At 41.9% G+C, this 26,755-nt stretch overlaps 16 protein-coding genes and 1 non-coding gene across 17 annotated transcripts; 9 read left to right on the top strand and 8 right to left on the bottom strand.

Annotated features, from left to right (window-relative positions):
- Positions 1-170: 170 nt before the first annotated feature.
- Positions 171-1,835, top strand: HG535_0E04670 (lipase ROG1 family protein; the record flags this gene model as incomplete). Its single annotated transcript, XM_037289215.1, has 1 exon — positions 171-1,835. The coding sequence occupies one exon, from the start codon at positions 171-173 to the stop codon at positions 1,833-1,835; it is 1,665 nt and encodes a 554-aa protein (XP_037145110.1).
- Positions 1,836-2,097: 262 nt separating this feature from the next.
- On the bottom strand, positions 2,098-2,535 carry TCA17 (Tca17p; the record flags this gene model as incomplete). Its single annotated transcript, XM_037289214.1, has 1 exon — positions 2,098-2,535. The coding sequence occupies one exon, from the start codon at positions 2,533-2,535 to the stop codon at positions 2,098-2,100; it is 438 nt and encodes a 145-aa protein (XP_037145109.1).
- Positions 2,536-2,748: 213 nt separating this feature from the next.
- Positions 2,749-4,251, bottom strand: FRD1 (fumarate reductase; the record flags this gene model as incomplete). The annotated part of the gene is made up of 1 exon (XM_037289213.1): positions 2,749-4,251. One exon carries the CDS (start codon positions 4,249-4,251, stop codon positions 2,749-2,751), a length of 1,503 nt encoding a protein of 500 aa, XP_037145108.1.
- A 702-nt stretch (positions 4,252-4,953) lies between these two features.
- Positions 4,954-6,123, bottom strand: GLY1 (threonine aldolase GLY1; the record flags this gene model as incomplete). Its single annotated transcript, XM_037289212.1, has 1 exon — positions 4,954-6,123. The coding sequence occupies one exon, from the start codon at positions 6,121-6,123 to the stop codon at positions 4,954-4,956; it is 1,170 nt and encodes a 389-aa protein (XP_037145107.1).
- A 712-nt stretch (positions 6,124-6,835) lies between these two features.
- Positions 6,836-7,264, top strand: IES6 (Ies6p; the record flags this gene model as incomplete). The annotated part of the gene is made up of 1 exon (XM_037289211.1): positions 6,836-7,264. The coding sequence occupies one exon, from the start codon at positions 6,836-6,838 to the stop codon at positions 7,262-7,264; it is 429 nt and encodes a 142-aa protein (XP_037145106.1).
- Positions 7,265-7,428: 164 nt separating this feature from the next.
- Positions 7,429-10,497, top strand: GTA1 (Gta1p; the record flags this gene model as incomplete). The annotated part of the gene is made up of 1 exon (XM_037289210.1): positions 7,429-10,497. One exon carries the CDS (start codon positions 7,429-7,431, stop codon positions 10,495-10,497), a length of 3,069 nt encoding a protein of 1,022 aa, XP_037145105.1.
- A 16-nt stretch (positions 10,498-10,513) lies between these two features.
- On the bottom strand, positions 10,514-11,233 carry ISY1 (Isy1p; the record flags this gene model as incomplete). The annotated part of the gene is made up of 1 exon (XM_037289209.1): positions 10,514-11,233. The coding sequence occupies one exon, from the start codon at positions 11,231-11,233 to the stop codon at positions 10,514-10,516; it is 720 nt and encodes a 239-aa protein (XP_037145104.1).
- A 239-nt stretch (positions 11,234-11,472) lies between these two features.
- Positions 11,473-13,086, top strand: GDA1 (guanosine diphosphatase; the record flags this gene model as incomplete). Its single annotated transcript, XM_037289208.1, has 1 exon — positions 11,473-13,086. One exon carries the CDS (start codon positions 11,473-11,475, stop codon positions 13,084-13,086), a length of 1,614 nt encoding a protein of 537 aa, XP_037145103.1.
- A 387-nt stretch (positions 13,087-13,473) lies between these two features.
- Positions 13,474-15,078, top strand: YEF1 (NADH/NAD(+) kinase; the record flags this gene model as incomplete). Its single annotated transcript, XM_037289207.1, has 1 exon — positions 13,474-15,078. The coding sequence occupies one exon, from the start codon at positions 13,474-13,476 to the stop codon at positions 15,076-15,078; it is 1,605 nt and encodes a 534-aa protein (XP_037145102.1).
- Positions 15,079-15,471: 393 nt separating this feature from the next.
- On the top strand, positions 15,472-16,926 carry UTR2 (chitin transglycosylase UTR2; the record flags this gene model as incomplete). The annotated part of the gene is made up of 1 exon (XM_037289206.1): positions 15,472-16,926. The coding sequence occupies one exon, from the start codon at positions 15,472-15,474 to the stop codon at positions 16,924-16,926; it is 1,455 nt and encodes a 484-aa protein (XP_037145101.1).
- A 243-nt stretch (positions 16,927-17,169) lies between these two features.
- On the bottom strand, positions 17,170-17,502 carry CYC7 (cytochrome c; the record flags this gene model as incomplete). Its single annotated transcript, XM_037289205.1, has 1 exon — positions 17,170-17,502. One exon carries the CDS (start codon positions 17,500-17,502, stop codon positions 17,170-17,172), a length of 333 nt encoding a protein of 110 aa, XP_037145100.1.
- Positions 17,503-17,790: 288 nt separating this feature from the next.
- UTR4 (putative acireductone synthase UTR4) lies at positions 17,791-19,011 on the top strand (the record flags this gene model as incomplete). The annotated part of the gene is made up of 1 exon (XM_037289204.1): positions 17,791-19,011. One exon carries the CDS (start codon positions 17,791-17,793, stop codon positions 19,009-19,011), a length of 1,221 nt encoding a protein of 406 aa, XP_037145099.1.
- A 65-nt stretch (positions 19,012-19,076) lies between these two features.
- On the bottom strand, positions 19,077-20,306 carry RAD23 (Rad23p; the record flags this gene model as incomplete). Its single annotated transcript, XM_037289203.1, has 1 exon — positions 19,077-20,306. One exon carries the CDS (start codon positions 20,304-20,306, stop codon positions 19,077-19,079), a length of 1,230 nt encoding a protein of 409 aa, XP_037145098.1.
- A 1,993-nt stretch (positions 20,307-22,299) lies between these two features.
- SRX1 (sulfiredoxin) lies at positions 22,300-22,719 on the bottom strand (the record flags this gene model as incomplete). Its single annotated transcript, XM_037289202.1, has 1 exon — positions 22,300-22,719. One exon carries the CDS (start codon positions 22,717-22,719, stop codon positions 22,300-22,302), a length of 420 nt encoding a protein of 139 aa, XP_037145097.1.
- A 472-nt stretch (positions 22,720-23,191) lies between these two features.
- ANP1 (Anp1p) lies at positions 23,192-24,580 on the bottom strand (the record flags this gene model as incomplete). Its single annotated transcript, XM_037289201.1, has 1 exon — positions 23,192-24,580. The coding sequence occupies one exon, from the start codon at positions 24,578-24,580 to the stop codon at positions 23,192-23,194; it is 1,389 nt and encodes a 462-aa protein (XP_037145096.1).
- A 1,076-nt stretch (positions 24,581-25,656) lies between these two features.
- HYP2 (translation elongation factor eIF-5A) lies at positions 25,657-26,130 on the top strand (the record flags this gene model as incomplete). The annotated part of the gene is made up of 1 exon (XM_037289200.1): positions 25,657-26,130. The coding sequence occupies one exon, from the start codon at positions 25,657-25,659 to the stop codon at positions 26,128-26,130; it is 474 nt and encodes a 157-aa protein (XP_037145095.1).
- Positions 26,131-26,478: 348 nt separating this feature from the next.
- On the top strand, positions 26,479-26,560 carry HG535_0Etrna12S. The gene has a single exon. It is a non-coding gene; the product is annotated as a tRNA-Ser (tRNA).
- The last annotated feature ends 195 nt before the right edge of the window (positions 26,561-26,755 follow it).

Here is a 26,755-nt window from a genome sequence, read left to right as displayed (position 1 = left end):
TTAGACGCGCATTAACGTTTCGAATATGAAAGACCCTGAAAGATAAGGATTAGTCCAACGCCTCCCTGAAACAGCTTAGCATAAAGAAAAGTAGCTTCTTGCAAATTGCATATAACAAATAGCTTGATTGTACTACCAATTAATCCTTTCTATTTTGGCTATACTGTCTCATGGCAAATTATCATTTGGTAGTCCTCATTCACGGGCTATGGGGAAACGTTTCTCACTTTGATTACATACACAGTGCACTGGAAGAGGTTGCAGAGATTCTTGACGCAGACGAAACACAGCTAATTGTGCACAAAACCACCTTAAATGAAGGATATAAAACCTATGACGGCATAGATATCTGTGGTTTCAGAGTAGCAAAGGATATATCTGAGCAGATAGAAGAGTTCGAGAGCTCAGGGAATAACAATGGCGATAAGATCACAAAGTTTTCTATCGTGGGTTATTCACTTGGCGGATTAATAGCACGATACGCAGTTGGTCTTTTGTATAAGTCGCAGTTTTTCAAGAAGAGAGAAATTGAATTGTTAAACTTTACGACATTTTGTACCCCACATGTAGGTGTGCTAGCCCCTGGGAACAATTATGCCGTCAAGCTGTTCAATTCAATTGTACCATTGTTACTTGGCAGTAGTGGTAAGCAAATGTTTCTAAAGGATTCGGTGGGAAACAACATAGCAAAGGGCAACAGCACTGGTACGAATGAGAGTTTGCCTTTAATATATGTGATGAGTTTGCAAAGTTCAATATTTTATAAAGGTCTGAGCAGCTTCAAATATAAAAGTTTGTATGCAAATATTATTAATGATAAGAGAACGGCTTGGTGGACTTCAGGAATATCATTGAATGACCCTTTTTTCAATATCAATGAATATAATGGCATCAACGTGTTCAAGTATATCAAAGGCTATGAAGAAATTGTGGTAAATCGTAATAATCCAATCGTTATTTCAAAGGTTCCTGAGGAAGATAATAACGATGAAAATGTTATAAAGAAAATCTCAGTTCGTAGCAAGGACACAGATGAGAGAAAACAGCTGGCTGGTGAAGAATTTTATTTCTTAAATTATTGGTTCATCAAAATAGGCAAATGGTTGATGGTTATGCTGAATCTTTTGATTATTGCGCCTTTATTTCTTCTTTGGAAAATCATCCAATCATGTACGGAAATGACAATATCTGCTATCAGAGTTACGAGATTCTTCAAGAGATACTCTCATCAAATAATGCATGATTACTTTGATATATCTCCATCTCCCATGATAGAATCAGATGAATGTACAACAGCAGACAGTTATGATACTGACAATGATGATGATTTTTATTCCTTGAATCCAACTATTAGTGGATCTTCGTCAATCCGCTCAGTGAGTAATATGCCACAAGAATTCAACAACTACCTCGGAGTTGAAGGGTCCTTGAATGACCAAGCCGATACTTTGATGGAAAGTATCTATGATGCTATTGAAAGGAAGAGAACACATGCTGGGTTCCTAGAGGAAGCTGCATCAACATCTGGAAAAATTAGTGATGATTCTCTTGCGGTTACAATTCGTGAATTAGAAAATATATCTTTTGATCAAATGATTGCTAAGCATGGCTATCATTATGAGGAGCTCATTGGTAATATAATTTTAGATTTGTCACAGACACAGATCGATATCATCAAATCGCTAAACCATATCAACTGGGAAAAGTATCCTATCTACATTAAAGACACTCCAAGCACACATGCATGCGCTATTGTTCGTCATAATGATCCTAAATTTGATGAGGGCAAGATCGTGATTAAGCATTGGGTCCACAATGTTTTCCGTAGATCCTAAGATAGACTGTCTACATCCCTCATTTTCTCCCCTTTCAATTGCTTACATCATAATAAGAAGTTTTATAATTGGGGAAATTAAAGATCATCTTTTTGACTCTGCGAATAATATCAATTCTGGTCATTTTATAATTGCGCAAGTGCCTCTGTTCCCATCTCGAGCAGGAATTGCCATTAAAACTTCTGCAGGTATACAACATTGAAATTCACATAGGTAGATGAAAAAAAATGCAGTTCTGCTCGACTCCTTATTAATGTGAATCTTAAAACTCTTCTTCAAATTTCTCGTTCAACTTGTTCACTAATTCCTTTCGTCTATTATCATCTTTAAGAGCAGAAATAAAAGGATTAAGTTTGACTCGCAAATATACTTTTTTTATTTTAGTAAATAACAACGCAACAATGTCCTCCTCAATAGTTTCTTCTTGTTCAAAGCCTACAATTATTTTTAAACCAGTTGATTTTACAAGGCAACCGTAAACGGTAACACCCTCCAGTTGGAAAAGTAATTTGACCTCAGAATGTGATTCAAGGGATGTCCACTGAAACAATTGACTTTCGAAATAATCCAGAGAAATGTTTGAAAAAACGTTATATTTCAAAACTCTGTTTACGTCATCCTTTTCTTTTACATTAACATGTACAAGCAATGGCGTGTTGTACTCATCTATCAGGGAAATGAAACTTGGTGTAGCATCCATTGATATTCGATTCTTGGAATGGGACTTACTGTATATATTTTTTGGTAAACAGCTCTGCTTCCCTCTATTGTTGTGGCCACACACTCTCTTTTAGGCATTGTCAAGCTAATAAAATCTGGAAAAAAAATGAAACACACATAGATATTAAATAAAGGACAACAAAAAGACACCTATAAACACATACATACGAACGGAAACCATAGCCTTACACTGTTAAAATTGGTTTGCAATACTATCTGCAGCAGTTCTACCGAATACAACACACTCCAATAAACTGGATCCACCTAATCTATTAGCACCATGGACACCTCCAGATACTTCACCAGCAGCATACAGACCAGAGGCTAATGGATTTCCGTCTTTACCAATAACCTGAGCCTCTCTATTGATCTTTGCACCACCCATGGTGAAATGAACGACTGGTGTAATTTCACCGACATAAATTACTGTCTCAGAAGCAACGTTGTCGCCGAACGTGTTGATAACCAACGACCGACCAAACTGGTCACTAGAAGCGGACGAGTAGTTTTGTAAATCAGCAACTACCTCTTTTGCAGAAATTGGTAATCTGAACTGTGAGACGAACTCATCAACTGTAATTTTCTTGATCAATTTTTTGAAGAGATAAAAATCCATGTTGTTCTTGTAATCCTCATAAACTTTTTCGCTCAGTACGAGATATGCTTTGTTATCAACTTTGGGACATTTGGTTTGAATGGCTTCTGTGACAGTGTCTCTTCTATCTAATTCGTTAACGAATCTTTTACCGGTACTTGGGTTTAGTAAGATACCCCCCAAACCTCTCAAAGCCTCAGCAGCTAAAAATTTGTGATGACTTTCACGATTTGTTGGATCAATGAATCCAGTTGGATGGACTTGGACTTGATCCATGTCAATAAGATATGCACCCAATTTTTCCAAGATTTTTTGACCGTCACCTGTTGCTTGTTGGCCATTTGTTGTTGGCAAGTCAATCAGTTCAGGAGCGTATTGTTTTAGCATTTCTCTTGAAAATGAAAATCCACCCGAACAGAACACAATATTTTTTGTACTTATTGTTTGCGTTTTCCCAGCTGAGTCTACATACGCCACACTTGAAACCTTGTTGTCAGAATCTAAATTAACATCAACAACTGTCGAATTCAGAGAGATTTTAACCAAACCTGAATCACTTTTTTCGATACTTTCCAGATTATTCTTTAAACTTTGAACAATTTCAAAACCTGGTGGTAATTTTCCTGAAGATCTATGAGTTCTTGGGGCGGAATGACCACCCAATTGCGCCAACAAATCAAGTTTCAAATTGAACTCTTTTTGTAACCAACTGATGGCTGATTCTGAATCTTCAGATAATTTTTCCATTAGCGGTTTAACACCTTTACCTTGAGAAGATTTAACTGTATCGTGATAAAATAATTCCGGCGAATCTTTTACATTTAAGGCCTGTTGGGTGGATGTGAAAGCTCCATTGATACCACTTGATGCCTTTATAGAATTACCACCGATTGATGAAGCTTTATCCAAAAGTACAATTGGGATTTTGTATTTGTTAACAAGTTGGGTACCAGTAGCAAGGCCTGCTAAACCCGATCCAACAATAACTACAGGTGATCTTGCCGACATTTGGGTAATAGTTGATGTTTTAAATAGGTTCCTAGCCAAAATGACAATCAATAAAATACAAAAATAAAGTACTATTCTCCTACTTTTTAACATAACCTTTGGTCTACCATTGGACAATTAAAGACAAAAAATGATTGATCTATATGTAGGGTTTTTGAATCTGTTGATTTTAAAACAAGATGACAGAGCATCGTTAACTTTTTTTAAAAGTCGCGTGGTGGTGGCTGTAGTTGCGGTGGTGATTTGGTGCATGAGATCGCAACATAAACGAGGCCATTGAGGTGCAATGATGAATGTAAAACTAAAAGAAAATATTAATGCAAAAATCCACAGTTACATGAAGACCAATGGGTTATGATCGTGAATATGTACAGGAATACTATAAAAGTGTTTGAGAACAAACAAAAAAAAAAAAAATAAAGAAAAACAAAAACAAAGAAAAAAAAAAGGTTCGCAAGTTTCACTGTTTCGTTAATTGTTGAGGAGGCCGTATCCCGCAGCCTTTCAAACTCAAGAAGAATGGACAGATGGAAATGAAACGAGCCTTAATTCTTGATGCGACCAAAAAAATCAAACCTTTGAAGTCGATAAAGCCCCATTGCTTTATCACTTGTCGTCCCTCGTCGATAGGGTGGAATCGCACTTGTGTAGTTGTGCAAGCCATTGATTCTCAAATGGAAACTCCATAATAAATATGCCCATTTGAAATATTAAAATTAGTGCTTAAATTCAGAGACAATGCCAAAAATATAATAGTAGTAAAAGTGATGTAGTAAAACAGGCAGTACCATCTAATTAGGTACTAGTTGTTTTACCGTTCAACTTCGAATCAATCCTGTTGACTTTTTCAGCTGAGGTATCGTTGTAGATCTTATTTGAAAAAGTTGCAATATATGGATGATCCTTTGCGTAATTGAAAGTATCAATAACCGCCAGCTTAACACTCCTTAGAGTTTCTTGACTAATTTGATAATGGAAGGCAATCCTGGCACCCATTAATTTAACACCGTACTTGATACCGTTTTCAACCAAAATTTTTGGGTCCATTTTGGCTTTTTGTAAATCGAGAAATATAAAACTTGAATCAGGAGATGATTGCAAAGGGACGCCATTATCAATACAGAACTGAGCAAAATCGCTGGCAATATCATGTGAATACTGGATTCTTGATTTCCAATCGCCATTTAGAGCAACTAATGCCATCCTGGACATCATACCAGCCTGTCTGATACCCCCACCTTGTTGTTTCTTGAAATGGTTCGCCTTCTTGATGAAATCTTTGCTACCGACAAGAATGGAACCCATAGGTGCCCCAATAGACTTCGACAAACAGATAGACATTGAGTCAAAAAGCTCGCAGTATCTGTCGAGCGCTAAACCAGTTGCAACACATGCATTCCAAATACGAGCACCATCGCAATGCAACAGCAGACCGTTTTCACGGCACCAACTACTGATACGAAACAGTTCGTCATACGGAGTAACAATACCGTTCAACGTCTGCTCCAACGACACAACCCTGGTGGGAGCGCAGTGGATGTCCCCGTCGTCTGGAATGAACCGCGAAGCAATGTCCTCCACAGTGAGGTAACTGCCGTTGCAAGGCATCACCGGGATAACCATCGCTTGCGACAGGATCGCCAACCCCGCAGACTCGCAAGTGTAAACGTGAGCTCTATAATCACACAGAATCGAGTATGGGGGCTGCATCAAATGCGTCCGCAGCGCTACCTGGTTCGACAAAGTTCCGGAAACGCAGAACAGCCCGGCCTCCTTTCCAGCCAACTGGCTCACCGTCTGCTCCAGACGCACCGTGTCCACGTCCTCCTTGTACACGGAGTCACCGATCGAAGACTTCATGGCCGCTTGCACCATCTCCGCCGTCGGGGTCGTGAACGTGTCCGACCGGAGATCATTTGACGCTGTGATGTATTCAGCTGGTAGATCAAAATCTGACATAGTCATTCAAAATTAGTTTATCCTGGAGAAAAGTATACCCAGTACCACGCAAGACACAAATGTACTTCAAAATACTTTGTTCTGTGACGGCTTGCTCTATAACAACTGTTCTAAAGCAACTATTCTGACACACCTCTGAAACCGCTGCCGCCCCACGATACACCTCTGCTTCTAACTCTCGACCAGCTTGCTTAAATAACTTCCAAATATGGCCTCAGCTGGACTTCAGAACAACCACTACATTTCACCAGAAACCAATATTACTCATTCATATCCATATTACTCATAGTCACGGATGCTGGAATATACGACACCGGCACTTTCCCTTTTAGACATGTGCCGCCGTCCCGGCCAAATGAGACAAAAACCTGTTTTTCAAGAGCGCCGTTACGGATAATGTCGCTTGCAGGTGGCAAAACTGGTAGCGCAAGCGGAACCAGTTTTTGCCTGGTAGTTTTTTTAGGAATGCCGGGCCTACAACGCAAAAAGAAACTGGGGTCGGGTCCGGACAACGGGGGAGAAGACTGGCCGGACAGTGGCGGTCGGACAGTGCGTGGTGTGTCCGGTGTGTCCGGTGTGTCAGCGTCTGTCCGGTTTCCCTGTCCGGGAGGCGGGTAACCGCAGATTACGAATCCTCCCACAAGATGCATTTTTCAACACGCTGAGAACTTGCCTCCTGGACAGGCTACTGCAGCAGCTTTGGAGGCCGAGCGCCGCAATGAGCAATGGCACCAGCACTGCAGACCATCTCGACTTTTTAAGAGCGGTATCCAACGATAACCTAGTTCCACGGTCGAGGTTTACGGCCGCAACGTCCAAGAAGGCCAATCGGAAACACAAGTCAAGCAGACAACTGCTGGCAGACGAGTCCAAGAGGATAAACGCAGTGTTGCAGCGCGATGCGCAGAATCCAGAGGCACCAAAACCCACCGTCAAGGTCACCTATTTCAGCGTGAACGCGCCTCCTTCGTTGAGGCCGGCCAAGAGATACTGCGATATCACGGGACTGCGCGGATACTACAAGTCGCCGGTGAATCGGTTGCGCTACCATAACGCAGAGATATACCAGCTGGTTGTGAAGCCAATGGCCCCCGGTGTAGACCAGGAGTATCTGAAACTCCGGGGTGACAACTTCGTGTTGAAGTAGCCCCGCTTGTGTAGTGTGTAGTCTGACAGGGCGACTGAGCGTGTTTTGTGTTCCGGGCGGGTAACCCCGGAACTTGGCATGCTATTATCGTGGTTTTTTTTTCTTCGCCTGTCTGCAGTTGAAAATTCGACGTGGATGGGGCATATATAGCAAGTAGATCGAAGATGTCCTCATACTCTCCAGGAATTTCTATCCCTCCATTGTCGGCGGACGGGTTTAGCATGATAGTGTATATTTCTTGTACTGTTCTTTCTATTTGGTGGTTATGTTACCGTTTTTACAGATTTCTCACGATACCGGTGATCAAGATCGTCTCGACCTTGAAGATTCGCACTCCGGCGGCGACTAAGGTCTCTATCGACAAAATATCGAGGGATTCCATTACAATTCACTGGGAAAATGAACCGATCAAGACGGACAAGACTGACGAGTCGATATCGCATTTTCTGTTGTATTTAAACAATCTGCAGGTTGCAATCTTCCCGAATTCGCCAAATTCGTTGTATACCTGTTGCTCAATTACAGGTCTGAAACAGGAAACAGAATATCAATTGGATTTCATAACAGTCAACCGCATGGGATTTATAAATAAGTTGCCTTCGCTGTATTGCATGACAAATTCGAACTCCGCTGAGGAAAGACAGAATAGTACAGCGCTAAAGAAAAGCGGCAAATGGAGAAGAAACACGTTGACAGCCACAGCTGCTTTGCAGGATACCTCTATGGCACACTCGAATAGCACCAACTCATCATCGCCCGCGTACGCCAGTTTGACAGCATTACAAGATTTAGAGACATATTCGATCGACGATCTGAAAAAAATTTTGGTGTGTGCCCAAGAAGATTTACATGATGTACTCTCGCAGCAGGCTTCGTTGCTCCAGGATTTCAAAGAGTCGAGGCTACAACTGGAATTGGAACTGGACAACCTGAAAAGTTATTGGTCGCACGAGATCGATTTAAGAAAATCGTTGAAATCAAATATAAAATCATTAGAAAATTCAAAATTATTATCTGACCTGAAAATGGAAAAACTGAATAAAAATATTGATCAATCAAAGGGCAAAATTCTGAAAATGGAAAGAGACATGGAAGTGTGGTCAAAACAAAACCTCGAACAGTACAATACAGCAAAATTAAAAGAAGAATTTTCTGAGTCTTTGAAACAGTTAAATGGGGAGATTTGTTCTTTATCTGAATCGATCAACTTCCTTCAGCAGGGGGTTACATTACAAGAGGAAAAAAATAAAAAGTTAAGCACTTTGAAGAAATCATCCAATACTTCAACTACTGTTGATTCAATTTCTCCGCCAAATAAGATTCAATCACCTTCAATGTCATCTTTATCCTTGCAGGCAACTAACTCGTCTATAACGGATTCACAAGATACAGTAATGTCATTACCATCACTGCTGAAAAATGTTTTCGATCATACATACGAAAAGACAGGTTTATTGAGTACCCAAGCTGAAGAGTTTCTGTCAAAATTAGATTCGAATAATCAAGCTGTTAGACTCGTTAAAGATCAAATTCGTCTGGATCAGGAATTGGATAGCAGATGGAAAAGTAAAAAAAGCAGATTGTTGAAACGTATTGAAACATTAGAATCAACGTTTACGGATTTTAGTATGAATAATAGACAATTAAGAGCAAACTTAATAGCCCAACCTTATGCTTCACAAACTGCACCCAATTCGGAAACAAATTCAATTGTACCTTTAAATGAGTCAGCAACTCCTGGTCTCAATTCTCCCCCTGTAAGTACAAGAAGTTTAATCGAAGGTATCAATAATCCCGCTATACCAATAGCCGCTAGCTATCCCAACCAAATTAATCAACCCAATGTTAATTTAGGAGGTGGTGGTGGTGCTCCAAATTTGATTTTGCACAATCCATCAACCTATTCGTCAAATAAGCCATCACCAGCATCTGGAAATCATATACCTATGGTCAATGAATCACATTTAAACTTACAAATTAACAATGATAACACATTTGCGCATAGTTCTCCAACAACCGCAACAATACACACTAATGTTACAGCCACAAACCAGATATTTGCTTGGAATAACGAGGAAAAACAACAGCAACAGCAAAATCAAAATAGAAACCCAAATCAAAACGGAAATCAAAATCAAAATGGAAACCCAAATCAAAATGGAAACCCAAATCAAAATGGAAACCCAAATCAAAATGGAAACCCGAATAGTAATCAGAATCTCCATGGACAAATTAACCCGCAGACTGATTTGACCATGCTAGGTTACGATGATGCAAGCCATTTGATCTCAGGTCTGCAAGATATGATATATGATGAAACAGATTATCCGGAGACTATAAGCAACTATTCCAAAGGATTTACCACAGATCAATTAGACAATTATTGGGCTACTCAAAGAAATTATTCTGAGAACCCCCGAATATCTCCTTCAAAATTTTCGACACCCGTAGCACCTTACGTTAATGATTCTACACCAGCATTTCAATTTGGAACCCCCCCATCTCATATGGGACAAAGCCAAAGCTTATTAGCGGCCACTCTTGCAGATTCACCATTTGGTACTTTCACAGATGGTTTATCCGACCTTAATTCAGAGTCCTTAAACGTTCCTAATGGAAATGCTGATATTAACATTACAAATGAAGACCCAAATCACCGCACAGCTACGCTTATTCCCAATAAGGAAGATAGCGTTTCTTTTAATGGAATGTTGTCACTCCCACACAATTCACACATGAATCCTCATTCCACATCATCAATTAAAGAAAACAAATTTAGTTTCCAGCATGAAGCCGCGAATGAGAATAATAACGGTAATAATAGTAATCACTCAACACTCCATCCAGCGAAACTTTCGTCTCCAAAACATAGTTTTATTTGGCATGCTTCGCATGCAGTCCCATCATCTTCGCAAACAACACCTACTGAAACTGCCAATCATACGAGACATTTAAGCAATGCAAGTAGTGGAAGCAATGCTTCAACATGGAGTAAATTAAACTGGAAAAATTGGTCCCCGCAAGGTCAACATCCTCCAGAAGATGCTATAGATGAAACTTCATCCATTGGGCCATCTTCCTCCTCTCTGCATAAAAAAGGCTCCTCCTCTCCATCAACGTCTGGTGGCAGAAGAATGTCAAGATTACTATCTAGAAGTGGTGTAAACAACATCTTCAAATTACCAAGCCATGAAGAAAAAAAATTAGATTCATCATCTACAGCAAATGACTAAATAGCATACATAGAAATCATAGGTTCAACTCATCCAAAAGTTTTTTTTTTCTTCTTTCTACCAGCCAATGTTCCACATCTCCAATTGTCGGTACTGTCACATCTGATTCTAATATATTCTTCCTAACCCCCAATCTGCTCCTGAGATTACTACCATACTTTTCCCTGAGTAAATCTGTCCACTGTGATTCAAATTCCTTCAATTCATTATTTTGCTCACAATTTATACCATAATATATGTTTTTGGTACTCTTTGGAATCCTTCCCACATCTACAATACCCTTTCCTATCTTATTTGAGTCCCTTGCGGCTTGTTGCTGCTTGATTAGCTCTTGCACCTCCGGAAGCTCCACAGCCCTACCAAAATACCGTTTACCTGCAATAACTTTGCCGCTCACTATGTCGTCTCGTTTCCTTCTAGCGAGGTTCTTACCTCCTGGCAATTGTGTTATATGCCAATCCCATCTGGTCTTTTCCTTGAATAAATCATTGAGTTCATCATTCAGTTCCGTGAGCTGAAAGTCGTTGAGAGATGGATCGTAAATTCTTGTCGAGTCGTTCTTTATATCACTTATGACCTGTTTTCTCCACTCGAGAGCCTCATCTAGTTTTTTGACGGAGGCTATCTTCGTCGGTCTCTTATATCTCGAGTAATCCTTATAGCCACCAGATATCTCCGCTTCTAACTCCTGATATCGAACCAACACGGAGTTAGCTTTGTCGACATTCCGACTCATGGTTGGCTAAATCTTTTGAAGTGCTGCCTTGATTTATTGAAGTCCATCTCCGTGAGAACTATCTTCGCTCTGCTCTTGACTTTTTTTTTTCGCGAACGGAATACACGTAAAAATATTCAAGAAAATACTTAGCATCGCACAACTCTCTGTAGCAGTCAAGTTATAAACAAAGCGGTAATTGGTACCTTTCCATAGATTTTTCAACTCATCAAAGCATCTTTGCCCAGTCTATTCTTTGAATGATGATGTTAAGAAGTTACCGTTTCTTAATTTTTGCGTTCGCAGCTATCATGCTGCTTGTGCTAATTAGGACTTCCTCTTCTGTGCCTTCACTTTCTGATATTGCAAGGCCCTCGTCTCCCACTGCTCAAAGGCCTGAAGTTCCTGAAGATTTCAGCATTATGCCCGTCAATGAAGAGCCAGGGTATGTATCTAACACCAAGACTGAAGAGTCTAATCCAGAAGTGGCTGGCGAGGTCAAAAATCAAACGGAAAACAACGGTTCGACACAAAGTAAAGATGACAATTCAGATGCATCTTTAAGTGAGACCAAATGTAACAAGGATCATCAGTTTGTCCTCATGATTGATGCAGGATCATCCGGGTCACGTATTCATATTTATGAATTTGATGTTTGCTCTCAACCACCAACATTAATTGACGAAACTTTTGATGCGTTGAAGCCAGGTCTATCTTCTTTTGATACAGACGCCATCGGGGCTGCTAAATCCTTGGATCCGTTACTGAAGCGTGCAATGGAAGTCATTCCAAAAGATAGGAGAAGTTGTTCTCCTGTTGCCGTCAAGGCAACTGCTGGATTAAGAAACCTTGGAGATTTGAAATCGAACAAGATACTTGATGCAGTTAATCAACGTCTGCAAGATGAGTATCCCTTCCCAATAGTTGAAAAAGACGGTGTTACTGTCATGGGCGGTGATGAGGAAGGTGTATACGCTTGGATCACCGCTAACTATCTTCTGGGAAATATTGGTGCGGGCTCCAAATTGCCAACGACTGGTGTTTTTGATTTGGGCGGTGGCTCGACTCAAATTGTCTTTGAACCAACTTTCCCACCACATGAAAAAATGGTTGAAGGTGAACACAAGTATACACTAACATTTGGTGGTCAAACTTATACCCTCTACCAATTTTCCCATCTAAACTATGGTCTGAACGAAGGCAGAAATAAGATAAATGCCCTATTGGTGCAAACTGCCATCGATGATGGAATAATTAAAGTCGACGATAAAAAGGTCACGCATGAATTGAGCTCGCCCTGTTTGTCTCCAGGTGTAACGGCAAGCAAGCAAAAGGTGAGGCTACCTAACGGTGATACCTACATAATTGATTTTGTTGGACCAAAACAACCAGCTGGTCCTCAATGTAGATATTTGGCTGACCAGATTCTGAATAAGGATGCTGAATGTACCCAATCCCCATGTTCCTTTAATGGTGTTCACCAACCTTCATTGGTGAGAACATTCAAAGAAACCAACGATTTATACGTATTCTCATATTTCTATGATAGAACACAACCACTGGGTTTGCCCCTATCATTCAAATTAGATGAGCTGTTGGATCTTTCGACAAAGGTTTGTAATGGTGAAGATGTTTGGAAAAGTGTATTCAGTGGCATTAAGGGATCTGTTGCAGCTTTGAAGGAAGATCCAAACTGGTGTGCCGATCTATCGTTTGAGGTTGCGTTATTGCACACCGGTTACGACATTCCATTACACAGAGAGTTGAAAACTGCTGAGACTATCAGTGGCCGTGAATTAGGATGGTGTCTTGGAGCTTCTTTACCGCTACTTGCTGGTGATAACTGGTCTTGTAACGTTGACAAGCTAGAGTAAATTACATAAAGAAAATAGGGTATACAAGTTGTAAACATGACAGATAAGAACGTAATAATTTACTGACTATCAGCGGCTGAGTTAAAGTTCGCTGATGTGGAAATCTCGAACACTTACTGTCGATATCGTGAACGGTAAACATAGATCGGCTGTACTTTGCTTTGAGATATTATCTTAAGGGATATAGTAACAGGTAAAAGAAAAAAAAAAAGTTAGCAGATCAAGAGGTAATTTCGAAAAGAGAAGCTAATTGAACAAAGGTAAATAGCTAACTTCCTGCTGACATTTTAATTGTTGAAATACTTTGAATATATTCATTGTCGACTACCTTGTGACTTTTCTCCTCGTTTGCGATCCAATTAATCTGAGCCAAAATCTGAGTAAAGAATGCCTGCAGACATAGACAACAAGCCTGCGAGCAGCGAAACTGGTAACAATAAAGTGAATAACCAGGGGAAAGGCGTCTCCATTAGCGATGGTGATTTCAGAAAATTGGATCATAGGGGTCTGTTATCTAAGCGGGAAAGACAGAACATATCCTGTCGTTCAGATACTGTATTGAAAGCCCATGAGGACTTAACAAAAGGGGATGGAGGTATCAGAGATTTGAGTCATGCCAAGGAGATGATAAGAAGATTATCGAATGACACAGGTGGGAATGTTACTGCCACCAAATCACATTTCCAGCTTTCTTCGACTGCATACGGTGTGCGTATGCTATCGAGAGATATTTCGAATACAAAAGTTGAGCTTGAAGTTGAAAACCTTCTCATTGTTACCAAAAAACATGACGTTTCATTGATATACTTGACAAGAGAGCTGGTGGAGTGGTTGCTGATTCATTTTCCAAAGATCACTGTTTATGTGGGCAAAGAATTCATCAATTCTACAAAGTTTGGTGCTGAGGACATTTATAAAGATAGTAAGTGTCGTGAGAGAAGGATCAAATACTGGGATCGAGAATTTATAGCCGAACACGATAATTTTTTTGATTTAATTGTTACTTTGGGTGGTGATGGTACTGTCCTATTTGTTTCATCTGTTTTCCAGAAACACGTTCCTCCTGTCTTATCATTCTCACTTGGTTCGTTAGGATTCTTAACAAATTATCAGTTTGAATACTTTAAAGAAGATCTTCGAAATATTTTGAACAATAAGATCAAGACCAATCTGAGGATGAGATTACAATGCACTATATACAAAAGACGTCCAACTGTTATCGACAAAAACACAGGCAAAAAAATCTGTGTAACTGAAATCGTTGCAAAACATCAAGTCCTAAACGAATTGACTATTGATAGAGGGCCAAGCCCATTCATCTCCATGTTAGAGCTATATGGTGACAACTCACTGTTAACAGTTGCCCAAGCCGATGGTATAATTATTGCCTCACCTACGGGTTCAACGGCATACTCGTTGAGTGCTGGAGGTCCGCTTGTGTATCCCACTGTCAATGCTATTACCGTCACACCGATATGTCCTCATACATTGAGTTTCAGACCCATTATTTTACCTGATAGTATGAATCTAAAAGTAAAAGTGTCATTGAAATCCAGAGCAACGGCATGGGCTGCATTTGATGGTAAAAGCAGGCTTGAATTGAAAAAAGGTGATTTCATCAAAATCCAAGCAAGTCCTTATTCATTCCCTACCGTAGAGGCCCACTCCACAGAATTCATAGACAGTATTAGCAGAACTTTGAATTGGAATGTGAGAGAACAACAAAGGTCTTTCACCCACATGCTCTCGCGTAAGAATCAAGAGAAATACGCAAGCGACGCCTGTAATGTCGATGACGGGGAGGATGAAGAATTTGACGAGGAATTACTGCTAGATCCAGCAAACGAAGAAAATGAAGATACCACAGTAAACGATGATATAGAAAGCGAAGATGCCATCGAAGAGGAGCCGTTAGTGGCAACCGTATCTTCCACGATGTCAAGACGCACATCTATCGATAACAGACCGCCACAGGCCAATTTCACTATTTAGAGATCAGTGAAAGCCTCAAGCGATAACTGGCATATAGTTAAAAATATAATTTAACCTTTATTACTGTACTTTTATGGAAGTTGCACTCTTAATTAGATGCTATTGAACATTTCTTGGCTCAATTCGGCATAAACTCGAAAAATGCTTTACCAAAGCGGTCATAAAGTTGAACAACACTTACGCGTAATAGGAAAACTTTTACATTTTTCGAAAAAAGAGTCTAACAAAAGAATCGATTGGTAACTGACAAAAAAATAGAAAGATGGCGGCTTCCTTATTGTAGTGACTGATGTTCCTTGAGGTGGGTTGCCAGGCCTGAGAAGGAATTGCAAATTACACGTATATAAATTACAACAAAATACTCGTGGAAAAGATGGGAGGAATGTTCATCATATGTTAAAACACGTCAAAGACTTGATAGCTCGCGACGATATGCAATTGTTCTATATACTAATAAGCGTTGTGGGTATCTTAGCCCAAGCCGCCAATGCCATTACTTGCAACGCGACGCAATCATGTCCCGATCATTTACCTTGCTGTTCCCAGTTTGGTGAATGTGGTACCGGATTATACTGTTTAGGTGGCTGTAATCCATTATATTCATTTTCTAATAAAGCATGTATGGCAATGCCATCTTGTAAGAATGTTTCGACCACTTTTAGCAATTATTCTTCGGAACTTGGGAATGTGAACACCTACTTGGGTAATTCCAGCTCCGTCGATTGGGTCTACTCCGGTTGGGCAATTGACTATGATGACGAGGACAGTTTGTTGTTGACAATGCCAAAGAACAGTGATGGTTCTTTGCTGTCTTCTGCCCATTATCTGTGGTACGGCAAAGTAAGTGCCAGATTAAAGAGTTCGCACTTGAAAGGTGTCATTACCGGTTTTATCGTTTTCTCCAATGTTCAAGATGAAATCGATTTTGAATGGGTTGGCGCCGATTTAGAGACTGTTCAAAGTAATTACTATTTCCAAGGTGAACAAAACTGGACCCACAGTAGAAACTTCAGTACCTCTGACACATTTGAAGATTTCCACACCTACGAGATTGATTGGAAGGAAGATCACATTACGTGGTCACTAGACGGTGTCGTTGGTAGAACTCTGTACAAAAATTCAACCTATAATGAAACCACTCAAACTTATTCATTCCCACAAACACCCGCAAGAATCCAATTCTCAGTCTGGCCAGGTGGTAACGCTACGCAAGCTGAAGGCACCAGATCCTGGGCTGGTGGGTTAATCGACTGGAACGCACAGGATATTCAAGATCAAGGCTACTATTATATGACATTGAATCAAGTCAACGTCACGTGTTACGATCCTCCAGCATACACCCACAGGAATGGCAGCGCGGCATACGTCTACACTGGTGCTGACGGGTACACTTCTGAGGGGATTTCGGTGACCGATGAACAGTATATGTTGTACTCGGTTGATGGAAGTGGTTTGCAACCATTGATCGGTAGAGATAACTCGACTTCCTCGTCATCGTCATCGTCATCGTCGTCGTCATCGACGAGGTCCGGTTCGTCAACTTCACGTGCATCATCAGGATCCTCTACCCAGAGCTCTCTACATTCAAGTGCATCCAATTCACAAGAGACACGTTCTACCTCAGATGCTGCCTCCCCTGCCACCGCAGGCAACGCCGGAACAACGGCAGCATCCTCCTCCCTGAGCCCAGAACAAAACACTGCTTTCATCCAAAACATGCAGTCCAGCAGCAGCGGTGCCCGCAGTATGACAACCGCAACTGCAACTGCCAGCGACGCGGCCAACTCTATCAAGAGCACTTTTGCATTTTCAGCATTCGTCACTTTCCTAATTACCCGCTTCATGTAAATATAGAATATGAACAGGACTTTTTAACATTTCTATTTAATTGTAATAAATAATAATAAGTGAATAGATAAATAATAGTGATAAACTACCAGTCGAAACACTAGTAATGGAGGGATGAGTGTTGACGCGTGCCGGTTGCAGGTAGTGTCATTGCAACTGCAAAAATGTAGTCATATATCTATAATAGAACAGCTTGCTTCTGCGTGGATGGCGTGAAATCGTTTTTCAAATGTCGTGATGCGTCTATTTACAAGCCTTGGCCAAGTACGCAACAAGATCGTTTCTGTCCTTCTCTTTCTTCAAACCCCCGAAGGCCATCTTGGTGCCCGGGATGTACTTCTTTGGGTTTTCCAAGTAGTCTGACATCTTCTGTTCGTCCCACAACACGTTCTTCTTGATATTAGCGTCCGTGTATGAGAAACCCGGTGCTTGGCCGGAGTGACGTCCGAAAACACCGTGCAAATTTGGGCCCACCTTGTTTGGACCACCTTCTTCGGTGGTGTGGCATTGCAGACATCTGGTCTTGAAAAGAGTAGCACCCTTCTTGGTGGAACCTGGTTTGTATGGAGCTGGCATGACGATTCTTTATAAGTGTAGTTTGAGTAAACCTCGATGAGATAATATCCACAGGTACCAATAAAATACTAGAGTCTCGATGCAAGAAAACTATTCTATCCAGGAGAAACTTATTGGTTTTATATATTTTCACTCGGCACAAACGAACAATGCAGAGGAGCTAGTTCTTTCGAGATCGAAATCACTGATACTGCTTGCGTACGTTACGTGGGATGTCTCCTGTGGTCAATAGCATACTATTTATCGCACTGCACTGCACTGCGCAGCGTAGGGAGTGCTTGCGGAAGAATGAGCCTAAAAGAAACCCGGAAACATCGGCCGGAGAGGAAAACGCGGCGGAAAGCAGCGCGGGCAGCGTGGCAGCGCTTAAAAGCGAAGATCGCGAAGGCGAAAAAGCGAAAAAGCGACAGCTGCCACCGGAAAGCAAAGCGGGACGATGATTGGTTCGTGGCATGTGATGCAGAGGACCCTGCGTGCGATGTGATGTGGAGGACCGTGCCGTATGATGTGCTGGCCCGTGTGGCGCGATCGGCGTACGTAGAGAGCTCGCTCTCTACGGCGGTCATGCTTTGGCAGGTTTTGCGAGGTAAGGTGCGGGTAACCAGGGCTCTGCTGCTTATGGCTGTGTCACGCAGATGGACAGAGCGAGAGGAAGTAGCAGGTCGCATCAATCTGGCGAGCGTATTGAGCGTGGCTCAGTGCGTTGCTTGTTGGCAACGGAGGGCTGTTCTGCGCGACAGGCGGAATGGCAGAAGAAGAGTGTGTCCCGATGAGAGGGTGTGGCATCCGGCAGGCTGGGCTGCAGACGTGTGTGTTATGGTGATGGACTTCAAAGCAGTGTTGCTGGACATCGAAGGGACGGTCTGTCCGATCGCGTTTGTGAAGGAGGTGCTATTCCCGTATTTCTCAGAAAAAGTGCCACAGCTAGTGGACTCGCAAGACGCTGCGATTGTGGAATTGCTTGCGCAATTCCACAGCGAGGATGTCGTTTCGCACATCCAGCAGCTGGTAGCCGCTGACGTGAAAGATCCCGTGCTGAAAAGCTTGCAAGGGCTCGTGTGGGCGCAGGGCTACGAGAGCGGCGAGATCAAATCTCCGGTTTACAAGGATGCTATTGAATTAATCATAAGAAGGGGCAATGTGTATATCTATTCAAGCGGATCGGTCAAGGCGCAGAAGCTTTTATTCGGACACGTTCAGAATCCGGGTGAGTGTGGTACCGGCACGCAGCAAGGCGGCGAGGCGGCCGCGCTGGATCTCCAGCCGTATATCAGCGGTTACTTCGATATAACAACCTCTGGCGCAAAGACAGATAGACAGTCGTACAGAAACATTGTGGCAGCGATTCCTTTCGAGGCATGCGAAGTTTTATTTATCAGTGATAACGCTCTGGAGTTGGATGCGGCAATCGATGCAGGCCTACAAACATGTTTGGCGCTGAGACCTGGTAATGCACGTGTGCAAAATATCTCCAAATACCGTTCGGTAGAAGACTTTAGAAAATTGTAATTGATGTTTATATTGTATTTTTTTTCGTTTTAGTATATTATTAGTATTAGTGTACAGATTCGGTTTTATTCAGCATAGTCATTGAACAACATGTTAGCGGCAATTTCTTCGTTTTTGCCGCATGCAAAGTATACCTGTATTACAAGTGATCTCTCAAAGCCTAACTCGCACAAGCGAGAAATGGCTTGTTCGTCGGCTTCCGTGATCTCTATAGGAACCGCAGAATCTTCCTCGATGGCCATTTCGCCTTCGCCGGTTTCTCCACCGATCAAATTTTCTATGTCTCCGGAGCCTTCAAAGCCGGTCATTGCATCTTGCAAGTTGTCACCAACGGCTTCCAAGAGCATCGAGACAAACACCTCAGGATTTGACATGATCTGTTCGCGTAATTGAGGATATCTCGCGCTGAGATTTTCTAGCAGAGGTGCCAAAGCCTCCGGGTTACCAGAAACTACTTGTCTTAATGCTAATAAGTCTTCCATTGTTAAGCCGATCGATCCCGGGGCACTCGCAGAAGTCCCGGATCCAGCCCCAGCTCCAGCACCAAGGGCACTTCCAGTTGCGTCACCGTTGGCATTTGCTGCCTGGGCGAAAAGATCGTCTTCTGCACCATTATCATCATTCCCTTGAGCTGCCCCAGAAATAGCACCTTGGGCATTATTCTGGTTGGAGGTTTCCTCTGGCACTGCGGTAGAGGTCTCTGCTGCAGCTGCTGCGTTGGGTTGTTGCTGACTTTGCAAATTTTCTGGAATACCCATCAATAGGTATTCTACAGCTCTATCTGGATTGTTGAATGCAGCCCTTAAGGCACGGTTAACTTCGTCTCTTTCGTAACCCATTTCCATTATTCTCTCCACAGTTTCATTACGCTTTGCTCCCACAAGAAATCCTGGATCCGATACCATCGGGTTCTCGCTCCCTGCGGCTGGAGGCGTAGCATCATTGGCCTGAGGAACGGTAGCAGTCTCCGTTCTAGCAGGCGCTTCACCTTCGGCTGCTGGTGCCGATGGTTGTGCTGACTCTGATTCATTTACCTTCACAGGCTCGACCACTCTTGTGGTCGTTGATTTTTTCTTAGAAATCATAAAAATAACTTGGTCGCCATCTTTGAGACCAGACTCTTGCAGAGACTTACCATCTTGAAGTACTTTGCCTGAATAGATCAACTTAATTTGATTATCCTCACAGTCTTTTTGTTGTGCAAGTTGCGTCTTAGCATCTAAGACTGTACTGGAAAGCTCTAACGTCAACGAGACCTTTTCTTTCTTGAAATCCTTGAATGTAATTGTCACCATAATATCTGAACCTCGGTTGCTAGCAATCGATCAATTTCGAAACGAGAGCACCTTACGAAATACTGTTTTCTCGATAATTTTAATCAATTTTTTGATTTTGCCACCATCGCTGGGAGCCAGAGCTATTCTGGTTTTTTGCCACCATTTCGGGGAGCAAATCCGCTTGGAAAAAAAAATTTAATACATTAAAAATATCAAAAAAGGTTATAAAGAAGTTGAAATATAAGACATGATGTAGAAGAGGTTCATTCAATATTAGAAGATATAACAAATAATAATGACGAAAAAAATACAGGTTATGTTATCTACTAATAATTAATTTCAAATACATGTAATAACATTGACATATGTTTCCCCTATTGCCAATGCTGCAGAAGTGTTAATTTATAGTCAAACAAACTTGTATTATTTATCTAATTATACAAGAAAAATAATCCTCGAAAATAATTAGAGAGTAAGATGTGTAGATGATACGATGAATTTCAAATTTCCAGACGTAATCATAGACAAAAGCATGACAATTGATGATAAAAATTTAATAATTTGAATTTTATTATTTTTTATTATTTTGAGTGGATCTTAAAAATATCGATATTTTTAAGATCCATTAAAATTAGATACACCAAATGTCAGAAACCCCTCCTGATTTTGTTTTCATCAAGTTACGATATATTAAAAGAAGATCATCAACCACCTTATTGGTCACCCATTTTTTCATATGGAGTACGCATAGAGAAATACATGGATATATACTACCATCAGCCTTAAACAGACAATCCATAATATGACTTGAAAGCTCACAATGGCCAAACGGAAAGTTATAAGGCATAAAAATTGATTCTTATTCCTATCTGGGAAGGTACAATGAAGTCATTGAAGGACTCAAAAATCGTAGCAATCATTGGTGAGACCCTAGCCTGACAGAGTGAAAAAAGCCTTTGTTAACTAATATAGGACTATCACGACTGAATCATGCTGTAGAATGCGGTTCAGGTGGACAGATTTTTTGGCGAAAACTATGCTGCAGTCTATGCCTAAAGGGGTTCCAGTTATCTAGCCGACAAGCTCCAGTGGTAGCCTCGCCAAGGGCTCCCATTGAACTGTCAGATGGCAATAGGCAGACGATGTACGGGCAGAAAAACGAGACTATGAGGAAATCGTCTACAGGAAAAGTTCTGCTATCTCATATTTTATCTTGAGATGTAACATTTTCGACCGGGCGGTTCCTCTGTTTGGCTTATTGGTGCGAACATCAGTACTGATGGATGACGAAGCGAGTACAGCTTCTTATGGGTACATATCTATTCCTTAGTATAGTGAATTTTGCACCTTGCCTTTCTAAGCAGTCTCACTTCTATCATCTTATCAATGAGATGCTGCGGGCAACGAACTTGAGATCACGAAGTCGACGACAATAAGATAGAAGTATCAATGTAGTAGCGTACCTCTGTTTACATCTTGCGATATATGCAGAGTTCGGTATGCAGCAAAAACTCACGGTACTCGTCTGCTGCCCTACGTCGGTTTCATATCACACACGTCACCGGAGAGTCCATAGAAGCTATCTCTTTTGTGCTTAACAATGATTTAGTTGTGGTTAAACTATTTAGATCTTTCTATAATGGCGTTTGTCTGAGACCTCAAATACCCAATTCTACCACTAAATGGAACCACAGGGTGCAATATCAATTACAAACTAGAGTCTATTCCTGCAAGGCAACTGTGTTGTATCACAGAGGCCTTGTCCGTGTTTATTTACTTGTGACTGCTGAAGTCAGTAGAGGAGATGGATTACTCCAGTTCGGACTACTTATATGCAAAGCCCCTAAATGGAACGACAAACCCGCCTATTGAAAAGTAATCGCGTCCTTTGTATAACAGTCCTAGTAGTAAGTAGGGCTGTCGGATGTACAATAAACAATTCTGTCAGCAGCGATTTATCGAGAATAGAATCATTTCTGTGGCTCAGTTGACAATTCATAAACGCTTGATATCAGTCTTTTGACGCAGCGTTCGCCTTATCAACGGCGGCAAACATGGTGTCTACGCTTGCGCCCACGTACAGTTGAAGCTGTTTTCTTGTTGCTGGCAGAACTTTGCATCTTACCAAAGCATCGTTGTCGCTGGACCCCAGGGCCTTGCGTTCGTACGCCTGAAACCTGTGACAGCCGCCAAATGCGAAATAATACGTTTGATCGTTTTCTCTTACCGCCATAACGTCTATGGGCGGTAATTTACCATCTAACTCTTTTGCTTCTTCTAGTGTACATGTTTTACTTGCACTAGGTTCACCATTCATTGTGTTGACCATAGCATCAATCTTAGCATAGTCAAGTACTGGTGCTATAGGTCTTCTTATTTGTGATAATGGTACTTCTTTGATTTGCCCAAGGGAGCGTGTCTGAATTGACATAGTTTTTGCTTAACGGATGATATTGCTTATATCTTGAGTGGTATTAAATTCAGAGTGCTTCAAACCTTTATCTATGATTTCTTTATATAAGCGGAGATACTTATTTCTGGACGTGCGGCTGGCGCGGCTAGGTGCCTGATTTAATAATCACATTAATAATATTTCGAAGAAGACCTAGACTTCGCTCAGCAGAAACAGAGCCACTTCAAATTTTATATTGCTGTGTGATAATGGAAATGACTCAGAATAATTTTTTGGAAGATGCTTGGCAACGTGAAAGACCCTATAGCGATTACCTGTGGCAACCGCCTCGGAACCCAATTAAGCAGAGAATTTTAGTTTCCAAATTAAACATACGTTGCATTAACTTTTATATGAATGGTTAATAAATTGCTGATATTTATATGTGTCTTACAAAAAGATGACAAGAGATTAAAAATTAAGGACCTAAAGGAGGGTGCGGGTGATGCAATTAATTGTCGGGATCGAAATCCAATGGAATCTCTTCTGGTGTACTTGAATCATCTTTATTTTCACCATCTTGTGTATCACCGTCTTCATTCGTTGCGGCATCAGGGTCTGACCAATCAACTTCGATCCTCCTATCACTTGCAGCATCGTGATCCAAATTTTTCAGAATTGCTTGCCTTTCGTTTGACCAATCCATCCTTATATCTTCGAAGCCCGTTTCCCAAATCAAGTCGTAGAATTCCCTTAGTCTCTTCTCTTCCAATTTACGCCTTTCCTCTTCTGCCATCCACGCCATATGTTTTAAATCCTCTGTTGATGGTTCGTAAATATGCCAAATCACATAATGAGGAAGGCCAACAACGTTATAATTCATTCTTCTTGACAGTTTACCGAACGCCTCAGTTTCCGCATGCTTTTCAAAAGAAAAGGCAGGAAAATGCGAGCCTGTCCTGAAAACTTTTGCCTTTGCCAAGATCGACACACCACCGATTCCATCTAGCTCCATTTCATCTTCCGGATTGCCACCTGGGTCTCTCATATATGCAAGATGAGTTCTCCAGGTAGCATATTCGGGGTACCCTTCAACGATGACAGCATCATCGTTCAAAGAGCTCGCCAGCTGAATACCCGCTTCACTTTCCTTCCATGAGTTCAAATCGTACGGTTGAATGTTACCGAGCCAATCCGGCAATGGCCTCCAGACGTTTGGAACGATGACATCTTTATCGTGATGCATTAGATCTTCCATGATTGATTCGGGCGCCAGCTCAACATCAACATCTCTCCAGTAGACCCAGGAATGATAAGGCTTCAAAGCCACTGAGCCAAGCCAGTTTCGCGCTCTTGCCATTAGTTTTCTTCTTGGCCCTTGAGCCTCAAATCCATGTCTATCAGAAAATGACTGGCCGATAGCTTGACCAAAGTCCTTTTCGAAAATCTCAATATTACCAAATCGTTTGAACTTGTCCTTGTGCGACTGTAGGTTGTGCAAATTCGTCAACAAGACCTCCATAGTATCATCAGAAGAGTCACTGACAAGGAACGAAAGATCAATCAGGTTGTGTGGGTACGTCATTTGGGACAGATGCTTGAAAAAGCGCGGTAGATGCTCCGAAGCATCTCTCAGTGGCACGCAAAACAAAATCCGATTCTGTCTCTGCCACCCGTCTTTGTCGCCCTGGTAGTTTCGCAAGTCGTAGAACTCCACGTCCGGAACACCTTTGAACTTGGGCGCAAAAGGCTTCAAAAACGGCAGCGCCCCCGCCGCGCCCCATCGAACACCACTCCCGACCCCCACAGACACCAGTATTCTTAAAAATAGTACAACTGCTAGAATTGAACCAGCAATGCTAATCAGTGAAGAGTAGTCAAAACCATTCTTATATTTCATCCTATCGGTGCTCTCACTCTGACTCTCAGGCTCTTGCACGCTTTTCTTTCTGTCTCTTTACGTCTCTCTCCTTATGTGTCCTGTATACGTGTGCGTGCGTGTGTCACAGTTATCCCATGCAGCACCACGACCTCTCCTTATACTTGCGAACAGTGAATATGCGGTTTCACTTCCTCCAATATAGCATTTTTTTCCAAAGATCACCGCCATGTTTCTAGTATCAATTCCCAGCCCACCTCCTACGACAGGCAGGAATAACAACAAACCACGCCAAAATCACATATATCGTGTTCTACGGCTCCTCCGGACAGACGCGTCCAGGAGCCCTTTCCGCCAAAAAGACACCGCTGTCCGGCGAGACCTACGGATCACGCCGTTCTGTGATCTGCCCTCGGCCGAGACCTCACTTCGTACGTGGTCACGCTCCACGGGCAAGCTTCTTGACAGGGTTCTCAACTGTTTCTGAAACGCTTCCCGTTCCCATGCTGTTTCGCACGAGCAAAATATCGAGCCCAATGTTCCGAGATCACCCTCCTCGCTTCGCACGCCCAGCAGGGGGGGCCACCAAGAGCGCTCGCTCGTCGTATCGGCCACAAGCCAGTCCAGGGAAGGCTGACAGCGCCCACGCACCACAGCATGCTTTTATCGGAAACGTTCAGTCTTGCTGCTACGCAACAGGACACAACCCGACAATGCCAGTTCGGACAGGCCGCTCTGCTCTCTGTCCTGCCTGGTCCTCTGGCCGCGTTGTACAATTTGTCCGGGCGTCCGCCTTGCCGCGTCAGGACAAAAAAACTAAAAAAAACAAAAAAAAACGAAAAAAACGAAACGAAGCGAAACGAAAGGACAAATTTTTTTCTGGTTTTTTTTTTTTTTCGTAGCGGTCGTCGACGAGACGAGCCCTTTTCCGTCCATTGGAACTTTTTATATAATTTACCACTTACCGCGCCGAAAATTTTCTCTTTTTCTACCTGATATTTGTTCTACATAGAGTTCTGGCACTTGATTTCTCTCTTACAGGGTCTCTCATATACTCAGGTATTACCACTTCATATAGAACACGTTACACAATCACAATGGCTGAAGAAGAACACACTTTCGAAACCGCTGATGCCGGTTCCTCCTTGACCTACCCAATGCAATGTTCTGCCTTGAGAAAGAACGGTTTCGTCGTCATCAAGAACAGGCCATGTAAGATCGTTGATATGTCCACCTCCAAGACCGGTAAGCACGGTCACGCCAAAGTGCACTTGGTCGCTATCGATATCTTCACCGGTAAGAAGTTGGAAGACTTGTCTCCCTCCACCCACAACATGGAAGTGCCATTCGTCAAGAGAACCGAGTACCAGTTGTTGGACATCGACGACGGATACTTGTCCTTGATGACCATGGACGGTGAAACCAAGGATGACGTCAGAGCTCCAGATGGTGAATTGGGTGAGGGCATTCAATCCAACTTCGACGAAGGCAAGGACTTGAATGTCACTATCATTGCCGCTATGGGTGAAGAAGCTGCTATTTCTTTCAAAGAAGCTCCAAAAACCGATTAATCCTGATTTGAAATTGGACGTGAAAGAAAAATTGGAATTTACGTCGACCCGTGATTTTTCCTGCTTGTAAACTTAGTGCTTCTTATCCTATCCTTTTTGGTAACATTTAAATATATATATACTTATATTATATTTTATTTATATAATATATAATTAAAGCTTTTAACAATTCCATTACCTGTATGTTGAGCGATCTGGTATGCCAGTGAGGGAACCCGTTTCAAGACGAAGTGTATCGAGTATATCTATGCACATAGATTAGATTAGATGGAGCGCAGGGGATCACCACTTGACCCTTTCTTATCTGTGTGGGTCGCTCTCCAGCCGTTTTGAATATCTTATTAAGATGGCAACTTGGCCGAGTGGTTAAGGCGAAAGATTAGAAATCTTTTGGGCTCTGCCCGCGCAGGTTCGAGTCCTGCAGTTGTCGAAATTGATATTTTTTTGTATTCTCCCTTTTTATCAGACACGTCAATTATCTTTCCCTTTTAGGAGTACAAAGAGGTTTTCATTTTCGAACACCATTGGAAGGAAAAAAACATAAAATATTATTGAACTGTGATACACTTCCTTTCTTGTAACGTGAAACTGCAACAAGAAACCCTCAGCTTCCTCATCTCCATCA

Source organism: Zygotorulaspora mrakii, chromosome 5 (genome assembly GCF_013402915.1).
Source record: "Zygotorulaspora mrakii chromosome 5, complete sequence".
Taxonomy (NCBI): domain Eukaryota; kingdom Fungi; phylum Ascomycota; class Saccharomycetes; order Saccharomycetales; family Saccharomycetaceae; genus Zygotorulaspora; species Zygotorulaspora mrakii.
Note: the sequence above shows the minus strand (reverse complement) of the source record. Positions and strands in the feature narration are given on the sequence as shown.